This window comes from Dermacentor variabilis, chromosome 2 (assembly GCF_050947875.1).
Source record: "Dermacentor variabilis isolate Ectoservices chromosome 2, ASM5094787v1, whole genome shotgun sequence".
NCBI lineage: Eukaryota > Metazoa > Arthropoda > Arachnida > Ixodida > Ixodidae > Dermacentor > Dermacentor variabilis.
The window spans coordinates 16,958,235-16,971,839 of NC_134569.1; the positions used below are offsets into that span (position 1 = coordinate 16,958,235).

The window sequence follows — 13,605 nt, forward strand, 5'->3', positions numbered from 1 at the left end:
GACATAAGCGAAGCGCTTCCCGTTCCAGCAAAACTAGTGGGCGTAGCTTGTAAGCCGCGGCGCCGGAGAATAACACACAACCGAACTCTATTATAGGTCGAATATACATGCGGTAAATCATGAGTGTGTCTCTGCGCATGCCCCATCGATAATTACTTATCCTTCGTAATATCCCCATTGCACGAGAAGCTTTTGAAGATATATGTTCAATATGCTGACGCCAATCAAGATTACTATCATAAATAATTCCAAGGTACCTGACCTTTTCCACTTGTGGGATAGTGGAATGACGGTATGAAAGGGATATAGTAAGTGGGTCTTGTAGGGGAAAGACAAGAACGGCACTCTTATTTACATTAAGGGACAAGCGAATACTGTCCAGCCATGCTTCTAGCTTGCATAAGTATGCCTGTAAGCATTCGTACAGAGACTGAATATCCCTTGCTGATGCAAAAAACGCTATATCATCAGCGTAAACGTACGTGCTTACATTTTGATGATGAGGAATGGAGCTGAGTAGGATGTTAAACAGCAGCGGGGACAAAACTGCCCCTTGAAGAACCCCGCGTGTTTGTCTGAATTTTCCCGATGAAATTCCGCTTTGTGCACAGTAAAACTCCCTGCCCTGCAAGAACTCGGCAGTCCACGTCACGAAGTAGTCTGGCAATCCAATATCCTGCATCCTCTTTATTAATAAAGGGTATTCCACACTATCGTATGCTTTAGAAATGTCTAATGTGACTAGGGCAGCATATTGTTTTTGGTAACGAGCCAACTGAATTCGGCTTTCTAGGTCGATATGTGCGCACCATATGGACATCCCAGGTCTAAATCCAATTTGGCAGGGCCTCAATAATTCTCTTGTGGTCACAAACTGAACCATACGTGCGTTTAATAATCTTTCTATTAATTTTACGAAATTTGATGTTAGAGAAATAGGCCGAATATTGTCTAGGACATACCCTTTGGTTTGATCTTTCAGCAGAGGAATCACCTTCGCAATTCTCCACACAGGAGGGAACCATGCATATTGTACTGAGTAATTTATGGTATCTAACAAGCCGTTAGGAGCGACTTCAAAGAGAAGCTTAATCATCTTGGTAGTGACTCCATCGGGACCTGGGGCTGCAGTTGATAAACAGGAAACGGCTTGGGACAATTCTGCCACGGAAAACTCTTCGAAATCTTCTGAAGTGCCCTGCGCGCAAGGAGAGAAGGGAAGAGAGGTAGCAAAGCGGGTCTCTAACCCTTGCGCGATTACATTTAGAGTGGCAGCTTTTTCACTTGTGGTTAAAACTACCGACTCCCAGTTCAAGGGACGTGGAATCATTTTTTGTGATTTTAAAAACCGAAATAATGCACGCTTATTATTTGCTTTCGAAAGGAATTCGAAATGTCGGACATTGTAATCGTCTTTTGCCTTACCTACCGTTCTTACCTACCGCGCGAGCCACGCGTTCCCTTGTTCACGTTTTCTTTCTCAGCAATGAGCGAAGCAGCCGGTGGAAATACTTCGTCTGCCGCTGCTGCTAAACGAACTGCCCGAACAGAGACTCAGCGCCGCCGCCAAGAGGACCCTGGGGTTCAGAACCAAATTCTTTGCCACAGTGTATCGCGAATTCAAAACACCTTAAGGCTGCGCTCGAAATTGGCATCAGGGAGTATCGTAATCGTCGGTGAATGTTATCTTTCCCTTGTGTCCCAGTGCTGTTGAAAATTCATATCTTAGTAAAATATCGATACTAGCGGGTGCTCTTCAAAGATAATCGGATATTTACGAGCGAATCACCTGGCGCGTTTGGCCTTATAATACTAACGTACGGCGATGATCAGCCAACCGCTTCTGTCCGGCATTCGGTGGCACACGGTTATTATGGGTTTCGAGGGGCCGCCTGACGTAATATTTCAACACGCCACACCAGTCTGGCAGCACACCTAGTATCCCGAAATCTCTTGTAGGCTCACATTGCGGGCGCATGTCACGCAGTGCGTCGAAACGATTGTGAATGGAGCAAGGCGCCGGACAGGCCCAGACGATGAGCCATTATAAAATGCGCAAGAAGATACGACCAGAATACGTCGGCGTTCACCAGCAGGATTGCGTTCCGCTTATACGCGGCAATGGCTTCGAAAGACTCGAAGAGTGGAATGGCGGTCGCGAATTCTTCACCAGCGTCATTTCGAAATCCGTCATTACCGCTGGCTGAAATCGAGACCTCCATGTGGCGGTCGGTGGACGTTCTTCTCGGCTGACATCATCCGGGTGAAATGACTGCAGCGGATGCAAGTTCAAGTGTTCGATACATACACAGTTCTTTCTTTACTTTCAACCTTGAGGCGCTTTTCTTTTGATTTAAAGAATCTACTACAGGAAGGTTGAGTCGCTGCATACATGTGCTTGTCTATTTCTTCGCTTTCAGCAGTAGGCTAGAAAGGCACGACGCAAATGATGTTGGAGATCGCAAGCCAAATGTAAAACAGTACTTAGAGCTGTTCACCTATGCGAACACCGTTGTGCCTACTTTTATTTCGCGTTCTTGTTTTGCACTACGATGAATTTATACCAATTAGCCATAATTTCAGTGCTTTTGGAGAATGTATAAAGCGAGATTTCAGTTCTCTTTCCAGATAAGTTAAAAACGGAAAGGATACCACAAGATGTCGACTGGTCTCAAAGCGAGTCGGCAAGCCGCGGCCCCTTATAGACGCGAAGCACCATCGTTTCTTTTCAGGAAAGCTTCACACAGCAGTGTGTACATGCATACTAGCGCCAAGTGAAATGGTGCAAGTGAAATGGTGCAGCGACATCTATTTGGTGCAAGAAGGCACCAAACAGATGTCGCGCCTTGCCTGCTTTCCGTTTCCTTTCCTTACTTCACCGTCTACTGCGTATAATACATGCGGCGCTTTCTGGCTCAGAGAGACAAGCCTTTGGCTTTTGCATATATGACCTAAGTGTCCTAAGTGTCCAAGGTGTCCTAAGCTTCAGCCCGGTGGTTCTAAGCGTAAAACTTACTGCGGCAATATCTCAGAGCACGCATACGAGAACAGGAGTGCGTCCTTACAAGCTCTCCGCACTACCATAGCTTTCGGTAACACTTGTAAAACGGTCGCTTTTAAGTGACACATAAATCGCAAGCGGGAAAATCGCGCCTAAAGCAGACTTCCGCTGAAAGGACACGCGTTATATTCCACGTGGCAGTAGTATAGCGTGGAGCCCGTGCAAGCATTCCCCAAGTTCACTTGAATTTACCTGCCATCGACGACGCCCAGAGTTCAAGTGTTCCGTCGGCCGTGCTTCTCTCATCAAGAAAAAAAAAAAGAAAAAAAAAGCTTTCAGCTCGGTCTCGACCACCTCGTCAGGTTGCAAACCGCCACTTATTTCAGCAACCAGCAGATGAAGGAAAATCGCCAATAAGCGAAGCTTCATTGCTCGTATAGTGAACGCGGTGCATTCCAGTCCAGAACAGGTCATGACGTCGTCCTGACCCAAAGGGAAAGAGAAAAGAAGAAGGAAGAAAACGCGCAACTTATTTTGCACTGAGCAAGACAGCCTGAACAAAGGCAGCCGAAGGCTATGCCATTACCGCTGATAAACATAGCAGACTTGACCTTCAAACCAAGAACGCAGCGCTGCGTTTCGACGGACACGAGACAAACCGCCGTTCCACCCTTCTACCGCGTCGGCTTGCGATCGGCGAAGTGGGGACCCGAGGAAACCCTCCCTGAGCAATGAAAACGGGCCTCCGTACGTGCTGAGCAAGTAAATAAACGATGCCACACACACACGTACACGCACAGCCGCGCAATGACGAAAAGGCATGAAGACTACACAAGCTTCTCGCAGCCAATGCAAACAACTGTCGCACCGTAGTCGACCGAGCGGCAAATCGCAGACAGGGCGGCCACGAGGCTGCACACTCTGAGTGCCTCGCTTGTCAACTTTGGGCTTCACACACAGCGAGTGAGATCACGAAGAAACGCGCGCATATACGGCGTTCGCATAGAACAAACCTTCGCGCTCATGCGTTCACAACTGGAGAGACAGAACTCGCCTCTTCCAGCTCACAATGCGCGGTAGAGTAAAATAAGAGTCGACAAGAACCGCAGACACGACGTCATCTCCAGAAGTTTATTCCAAGAGAGTCCTTTTCCGCGAAGACCTTCTGCCCCCCTCGTATCGAGAAGCGTTGCGGCCCTTGCTATAGCTACTCTAAGAAGGAGAAGAGGGAGAGAGAATAAAAAAAGAAATAGAGAAACAGAAACCGGCAAAGGCACGAGAAAGGAGAGAAAGGGAACTTATTTTCTCTTCAGCGCAATTATCGAAAAGACAAGCACTGAGGAAGGCAGCTGGTCCGCCGGCGGTCAGACTCTCCCGGAGCGGCCGCGCAGAGAAAGGATAGAGAGAGTGCGCGAGAGAAGGCGAGAAGAGCTGTCCCGCCATAACCGGTGGCGAGCGCTTTCGACGTCGCCGCTGGTGCCCGCCGAAACGGGGTCAGCGCAGCGAGAGAAACCCTCCGCGGCCGCCGTTACAGGCTTCGAAGCAAAATCCCGAAAGACCAGTTGTCGACGAGCCAGTCTCGCCAGCGCCCGTATAAAACGCAAGCCGGTTTGCGCGGGCGTCTCTCTCCTTAGCGCAGCGCACGTCCGCGGGAGAGCGAGTGCAAGGCAGATACCGCTAGCCGACGGCCGGCAAACAACGGCATCGCCTTCGGTCACCTCCGGCAGAGGCGAGAGAAAAACAGCCACGTTGCCACTGCGATAGCCTTCACGACCAGAGAACGACCGAGTGCCGCCGCAGACGGCTGTTTCTTCTGGAACGCGTGCATCCGGGAAACATGGCGTCGACCTGACCGGCCGGTGTTCCGCCCCCATCGCGCATCTCTTCGCACGTACAGTGACTTGTAGCGAAGGAAGAGACAGGAGGGCCTGTCGTCTCCGTGACCACTCCTCGCCATCCTTGTGCCAGTGAGAGTGAGTGAGGTGACGAAGTATTGTGCAAGTGACACGACATTCGGCGCTTATCTGTCTCCGAGTGCGCGCCTGCAGGATTTTGCGCTCCCATCTCGCTCGGCATCGCGTGCTCTTAAAGGGGAGGTGACGCAGCCTTGCGAGGCCCACGTGCCGCCCGTGCTTCGCGTGAAAAAAGGATTGCGTCGCCGTTTCGTGTTCCTTGCTCCGTCGAAAGCCGTCCAGGGACCGAAGAACGGCCGGATAATGCAGCTGAGGTAGGTGGCCCTGCTCACCCTCATTCTTACGCTTCTACGGTGCTTGTGGTTCCGGCCTATACGCTGTTCCAGGCTTGGCTTAGTGCAAATTGCATTCACTGTGCCTTTTCAGTCATCTTCACCTTACAAATAAGATACAGGATATTTTGCAACTGTCCGTAGCTTTTTTTCAACATTCCTAAGGATTTCATGTGTGTGCGTTTATAAGCGCTAGAAAAAAAATGCACGGTGTAAGTCCATTTCGTCTTAAGTACTCAATTTCTCTTGTTAGTACGTAGGTTAATCTTGGTTATTTGTTTGTTTATTTTTTTCAAGGGGACACTTTTCAGTAAAGCTCGTGATACAAGCTCATGTATGTTTTGTGAGTACAATACTTACGCAGGCTGTTCAACGTCATTTCGGGCACGAGGATCGAACAGCGAGATCTTCGAGCCAAACAGAAAATAGCAATGACTGCAAGCTGCTTTTCCAGCATGCCTTCTCATAATTTGGGAAAGTGTCTCTAACGCAGAGCGACGACCAAGTGGTAACTCTATCGGCTTCTGAATTTTGCTCCTGACAACATGAAATCAATGCATAAAGTTGTTTGTTCCTTAATTTTTATCGTCCTAAAGACGTCTTCCTTACCGGCGTCGTCGCAAAGGCGAGGCGCGGTCATGTGGGAAGACTGATGTGATTATGCAAATAAAACAACCATGACGTACGGTGAACTCTCGGGCTGCTTTCAATTTTACTGTTCAGAGCAGTTGAGGACTCTGGGGAAAGCCTGAAGGAACGACTCGACGTGACTAGATTGTCAAGTATGCAAATATGCCCAGACATTTCGCGAACGCATCTAAGATAACACCATTACAGCGTCGTCTGCGTACCATCATTGAGCACGACGCAGCGACCGCAGTTGTGTAGACATTTTATTTTCTTCGCTTTGTAGTTGTGTAGCTACATAGATAAACACCTGGGAAGTGCATTTCGAACTGCTTTTATTAACCATGTGAAATTTGCAAGGGTATTGGTTTTTATATCATATAAAAATATCATATATCATATATCATATATCATATATATATATATATATATATATATATATATATAAATGTATATATAAATGTAGAGCTATGATGCCTAATCTAAATATTTCTTTCTTTCTGCAGTACCCTGCAAACAGACTGCAAGTTTGGACTAACAACCTCATTAGAGCTTAAATTACTAAAAAGAAATCCACGTGACTGTTTATTCACTATGACAAATAGCGATCAACTGACCATGTTGGAAATATCTAGAGCAGTGTCCACGACGTGACTTGCAGCTATCGGCAAAATAAACCATTGCGGCTGTCGCCAATGACTCAAACGCCGGTGTACTAATCATAATGATAATCAACGATAAATGAGCAAAACCACCACTCATTCACAATATTACCTTTGTTGTTTGCTAGAGACTAGCTGACATAACAACAATTTGGTTCACCTCGTGACCAAATGATGACTAAAGTACCCTTTTTCTTTTCATATCTGAACTCTCACAGCTGAACTCTCACAGCTACATTATTGTGTCAATGATATTTACGCTTCGAAGGAAACATTGTCACTGCAGTCATATATCGTCAAGTTCTAAGACACGGAAAGTTGAGGTAGCGGTCTTGAGGCAGCTTTTGTTTAACTGCAGTTTAACGCCTCGCCGGGAGAGTTCCAAAACAAGAAAGCGATTCACAAGAAGATGGAGGCTTCGACTTATTAACATTGGAGGGATGTCGCTGAAGCCAGCGTTCTGACAAGGGCACTTGTCTTCGTCAGGGCAGCCCTGAGGAAGACAAGCCCTGCTGACAGGGCGTCACCAAACAAGCCCCGGTGTCAGGCCAAATGAAGCTAACGTTCCGACAGGGGGGACTTGTCTTCGTCAGTGCTTCCCTTGTTGTCTTGTACCACTGAGAGAGTGCACTGTGCGGCGTGGAAGTGCAGGCTCAGTGTTCACTTCAGTATACGCATTCAGCATCGCGGACGTTCTGCCAACCATGCTGTAACAAGGCTACGCGTTTTTGATCTTCCTCAGTGCCCACGCGTAGGCAAACTTGTTCCATTCTGTGTGGCAATTATGTGCCTTTCGTCGTCGCTGACACGAGATAAAGTACAACGCGGTGCAACAAACTTGACGGAAGATAAACAACTGATCGAAACCTAATAATGGAGCGGGAAGTCTATTTCAGTGTGCGTTTGAAAGAAGTTGTAACGTCGAGGATGATTCAGAGAAAGTTATAAGCTACCGACCAACAATGACCCGAGCGCAGATGCTTGGTTGCGGATACTGACGCATATGACTGCAGCGATATCGAGCACGCAGGAACGCGATGCGAATATGGCATCACTCGCAGTCACTGTGCACTTTTGGCTATAAGAGCTGAGGCGTCGTCGATGACGACACTTTAGAAATGGCCATGGATCAAGAAGAAGGAGAAATCCAGCAGAAAAATAAAGCGACTTCAATTCGAAGTAAGCATACACTGACAGATGCGCATAGACTACGAGGCCACCAAGGGCGCAGAAGAGTGCGGGCGCTTCAGTAACATAGCCGTCTGTCTTCCTCCCTGGCTCGGACATGGACCACATACCATCCCGCACCCCTGCACACTGCACTCGTTCTTTCATCACTTCCCCGATAGCATAGACAGCGGGGATAAAAGGAAGGTGAAGGAAAAGAGAAGATCGACGCTGACTCCATATACTCTGTACGCGCAGTATACGCATAAAGGTGAAAGCGGCGACAAAGAAAGAAAGCCGTCAGCGAATGTAGCCGAGGAAGCGTTGTCTTCTCTTTTTCTCTAATTTGTGGCGGGACTCCGTGAAATATGCCGGCGAAAGGCAACAAAACGCCAGGGGAAAGTCGATTACCGGTTTAAAGAAAAACAAACGGCCAGCCCAGTTACAACGCCGCCAGAAGGAAACGAAAGGAAACCGCCGGCGCCGCTTCATAAGTCTTTCTCGCGGTTCTATTTTAGGGCTGCGCCACGCTTCTTTCATTCCAGCGAAGCGGGTCACACGCACACTTACGCTTCTTCGAGTGGGTCCGCGGAAAGAGAAACCCCGCCGAGCCAGAAAACGAGCGTCTCTCCGCCGCTGACGCCACAGCTGATTTCCGTAACGCGGTGGGAACATCGCTGCTGCTGCTTTCTACAACGGGCCTCCAGTTATAGTCATTCTATCCGCCTCAATACTGCCCGTCAAACGTCTCCCGTTTCTTCCTCGTCTCCTGTTTAGCTCGATTTGCTTTGGACAAATCTACGGCGGGATTCTTCTTTTGCTTAGTACGCAAGGACAGTGAAAGAAAAAAAGAAAGAAATGAGCACTTCTTATTCCTTCCCCGTCTTTCTAGTACGGTTCTCATCCTCCGCTGTTTCTCCCGCGGCAGTTATTTCTTTCCGTTGCAGCGCACGGCTTATGACCTGTGCCCCATCCGGTAGGCGGGCGCAATAAAATCCGGCACACGCCTTCTGCACTGCTGGGCCAGCACTGCAGAAGGCCGGCGTCTCTCAGCAACACGCAGCCGCGCGCCACCGCTCGGAATCTCGCTGCCTCGGGAATGCAACGCGTAACGCCACGGCGTGTGGCCCGCGCCGCCACTTGATTGCTTTCCAGCCGCCGGCAGCGCTGAACCGCAACAGAAAATAGACAGCGCAGGATCAACGCACGCACGGTCGGCTTTCCGAATCGTGGCCCGTAACAATAAAGCCCGATGTAGCCGTACGCGGAAGGAGTATCCGCTTGCCAGGAACGAGTACGCAATATGCGCTGCGTGGAAGTTGGGGCGAAGGGACGACGATGATTGTGTAAAAAGAGACTGTATACGAGGAAAAGAGGACTTCCCGCCCGGCCTTCTTTCTTCCTTTTGCGGTTGTTTTGCATCCTTCTTTTTTTTTTTTTCATCGTGGAAGACCGTTTTAGCGTTTCATTTTTGGCAAGCGTGCAGCCGTATGCCTGCGATCTCGTTGACCCGCGCAGATCTTTGGATAGCCGCTTCAAAGTGCTGCGCACGCCTTCCCCGCGTCTGCAAATCCTTTGGCACGACTACCTCAGGTGTTGTTTGTGGAGCACGAGGAAAAGCGCGATAAAACAGGAGGGCGCGTGCGGAGAAGAAGCGTGCTCGATGAATATTCCACGCGGACGCACGCGCCGACGTCGCCGCGTACGAGTCGACTTGCGGCACGGCCGTGCACGGGACTCGCGCGCGCGTGGAGTCCAGCCAGGCCGTGCCTGCACCTTCGACAGATTCGTGTCCATCCGCCGCGGAGAACTTATTCGGTGTCGCCGAACGAGATCTGGCGACACCGAATAACAGTGAAATTCACGTAAATACTTGTCATTGTGTCTCTGTGAATACATGTAAAGCTTATTTTATTCGCCAGGCATATGCATGCGTACGGAGTCTCTGATGTTTGAGATACAATGCCTGCTTTTCGCTCACAAGTAAAGCTTAACGACGTTCGGATACGGCTACGTGAATGTCTGATTCATTGGCACCGAGGCAGAAATGCGTTCGCTTAGTGCCGACAACAAGAAATTCGTCTAACAAGAAATCCCTTGCAGGAGTGATTTACACACATCTCTTTTGAAAATTCTCAATGCGTTAACCGCGTTCGTTAACCGAAGCGAACGTATACATTTCGCACTAGACATTTGAGTGTTCCAAGCAATTGAAGAACATATAGAGGGTGACTGAGTGAAAGTGCCCCACTGCAACCCTCCTCATCTGAATGCATGCCTAATTAAGGATTTACTTAATCAAGTCACGTGCTAACTTTGCACAAACTTCATAATATCCTCTAAATAACAAAATGGCTGCGTTGTAAGAACGTAACCGAAGTCTTAGTGGCATCACTGTCCGCTAGTATAGCGTGGTTAAACGATTATGTAACGAAAAGCATGAAACCAAAGAAAACTCCGTATCTAGTACGAACATTGACATTGTATGCTGCGTACTTGTTTCTGCGCGAGTGCGCGATGAAAATATGCACGCTACAGCGCCAGGCGCCAGACGAGACCAGGCTTTGAATTCCAACGAGCGTTGACAACTGCTTGAACTGGAAGCCACGGCAAAGACTTCGTGGCTAATGTCCATAAGGACGCTAAGCTATTGCCGCCGTGCCAATCAGTATATTACTTAATATATCCCCCGAGGGGGGGGGGGGGCAAAACTTGAGTAATGCAGAGGCCGCATTCATCATTTAGTTCTTCGACGTTTCCTTGTACCTTTCCCAGTCTTGCACTACATTCTAGCTCGCGATGCCTTCAGTGGTCGTTGTCTTTCTTCTTTTGCCCTTCTTCATGATGCCTCCCGACCAGACGGGCTTCCGTCAAAACCTCTACTTCACTGAAGCCGAATGTGAAAAAAAAAAGAAAGAGAAAAGAAGACCGCGAGCAAGAAATGTGAATGTGCGGTCACTGCGCACTAGGTCGACGAAGCCCTGGTGATTCTGCAATCGCTCGGATTCGTCCTGATGCAGGACCATTTTCTTTGACGTGCGCCGAAATTGTAATTCAAGGGCGTTTTCTTGTCTCTCAGTTAAACAAACGGTTGCGATATGGCCGAGCATGAAGTCGATGTCCTTGGTAGCTGTGTGGTGACGCCCAAACAACAGAGCAGGAACAGGGCTGAACAAGGATCACTGTTTTGTGCTCTGCGTTTGTAAATAATCAGGTGGTCTAAAAGGTAATTAATTGTCATATATTGCAAACCTAAGAACAGCTCAAAAACCTGTGCAGAATTCTTTTTACATTTTTTTAGCACCTTCTTGTTAGTCTATGCAACGTGCGCGAAGTCGCAAACGTATCCTCATGCAAAAAGCGGCAGGTCACATTTCACGTAGTGTGGGTGAAACAGAGAATTACCATGCAGTGTTGACGTCGCGATCAATACTTCCGGCTGCAGCGCGCGCGGTCAGGATCAGCTAGAACTCACAACCGAGGTCGCATATTAAACCACATCCAACTACGTGGCTGTCTCAGTCTATGACTTATTAAACATACTAGCTTTTTTTATTTTGTGTTCTACCCAAACGCAAAAATTTATTCGCATCTGTTCCATAGTGTCGTCAGAACATCTCTAGAAAAAGTGTCTGCATAATGGATTTGTTACGCGGATAGTGATGCTAGCGAGCACCATGCGCCGTTTTGTGCTGTGTAGGCCGCTGTTAATTGACTAATTAATTAAATCAGATTTCAACTGTTGGCAACTTGAACCGCTGTTTAGTTTGTTGCTATTGTTTGACCACCCTGTTCATGCTCCTGACGCATTATCACGTACGCACTTCTCCAAGCTCATGAGAAGAGCAGGAAACCACGTGCCATGACAATGCGGCGCGGCTGCCTCGACGTTAGCGGTGGCGCCTGTTTACAACGACGACATAGCGGATCGACGGCAGAAACCAAGCAGCCCAAAGCGGGAGCTCGCGGAGAGCGGTCTTCTTCGTCATTGCCATTTGTTTACGAGAACAAGTTGAGAGCACCTGCCCCGTCGTCCTGTTGGCTAAACCATCAACTCCACCGCGCGCCTCTCCTGGCCTGGCTCTTTCCGTTCTTCTGACATGGCGCGCAGTTCACGCGGCGACGGCATGCAGTGTGCACGGCCAGCCTTCACCCAGATCGGTCGTGCGCCGAGCGCTTCGGATAACGTCACCGCTGCGCGTCCTCGCGCATTCCACGTCTTAGCGCCAGCCTTGCGGGCTTCACTCGGTATCGGAGAGCGTGCGCTGATCACAAGCTCGATGCGAGTTCGTCGTGCGGCTGAGCAAGGTCGGCCAATGGCCGCAAGCCGGCCTCGTCGGCGTAAACAACCACAGTTTTCACGAAGCTTAGGCAAATTACCCTGGAAAGCTCGTTCGCCAGCGATTAACAACCGATTCTCACTGAAAAATAAAAGAAAGAGAGCGTCTCATAGATGTGCGGTCCTTTAGCTCCTCACGCCTGTCACCCGAGGCGACTGCGCATGCCCGAGAGCTGCCTCCTCTGCTCGGGTCATTCAGCATGTCTAGGACAAGGAGACACGGGTTTCTTCCCTGTTTTCCAAGGCAGCGACTGTCACGCTGCGATATACAGAAACTGCTCGTATATAGGCTGTTCGTTATATGACGAACAGGGTCAGACCATTCAAGGACTCGACGGCCCAAACCCCAGCGGGCAGCTTCGAGCGCTTGTACTGTACATGCATGTTGTGCCGTGACGTACGCGCATTAACTTCTTCTTAAGATGACCATCAGTATATGGCCTGTTTGAGCGTACGTAGGTGAATAAATAATAGACGATGGACTCGCAGTGTATAGAAAGGGGCTCCGTCAACACATTGCTCTCTCTCTCTCCTGGATGCCCACGATAAACTGCCGTACTATGGCTGAACTTGCTCAGGACGAACTGGTGGGCTAGTTGGTTATACATGTCTATTGGATCACAGCGCACAATATATCGACAGGGACTGTCTTTACTCTGTCAGCCCACGTGGATTTATTGTGCGCTGTGATCCAATAGACAGGTACTATGGGTGCTACCCGAAATATATTCATAATGTACGCTTAGCCCACCTGGGGTGCTGGGCCTTCGTCAGCTTTCAGAAATTGATGCTAATCTGCGAAGTTCATCGTTGCGTAGGCTTCGCTTAGTTGCTTGGTCGCTACGCTGAATTAGCTCGCCACCTTACATTTTGTAGGCCAGAGCGGGTATAAGATCGCTGCAGCTAGGTGTATCATACTAGCTAAAAAATGCTAAGTGCTAAAAATGCGCAGCCTTGGCACGTCAAGGAGCAAGAGAGGAATCCGAATGAATGTTCAGTGATCACAGAAGTGCATGGTGGCATGAATTTGTACGAAAAGTTTGAATGGGGACGAGTTAAGAGGATCAGGGATGAAGAGCATCGAAACGGAGCTCCTCCCTAAGTTTGACTGTGCTGCAGAGCGATAGCTGTGCGGCAATCGAACTTGTGGCACGGTGCGGTATCTTCTTAGGCTTATCGTTCATTGCGCATATGCATGTTTTCATTTATTAATGAGCAAGCATTATATGCCCCATTACGCAAAAATCCGTCGGCGGACTGAAAGATGGTACCAAAAATTGCCGACGCTGCAAAGAGTAAAATCACGTCAAACAAATGCGCGGATTGACGTCACATTTCTCAGGGAGGTTCCTGTAAACAAAGTAAACTAATGGCTTTCAAAAGAAAGTTTGGCGAATTTCGGTTAGGGTGGGAATCGAACCCGGGCCTCCGGAGTGCGAGACGAGCACGCTTCACCGACGCCGCGACGGCGTTCTTTCTTAGTTTTTTTTTCATTATAGTCGATTTTTCGTGGACAGGAAACACACATGTACATACTAAGAAATCATTACATTGATAATGATAA

At 48.8% G+C, this 13,605-nt stretch overlaps 1 protein-coding gene across 1 annotated transcript in view; it reads left to right on the top strand.

Moving 5' to 3' along the window:
- The first annotated feature begins 4,439 nt into the window (after window positions 1-4,439).
- The window catches only part of LOC142571431 (uncharacterized), a 46,068-nt gene continuing 36,902 nt past the window's right edge, over window positions 4,440-13,605 (top strand). The window contains exon 1 of the mRNA XM_075679774.1: window positions 4,440-5,228. Coding sequence (XP_075535889.1) covers window positions 5,218-5,228 — 11 coding nt within the window. The 5' untranslated portion in view covers window positions 4,440-5,217. The remainder of the gene's footprint in view (window positions 5,229-13,605) is intronic.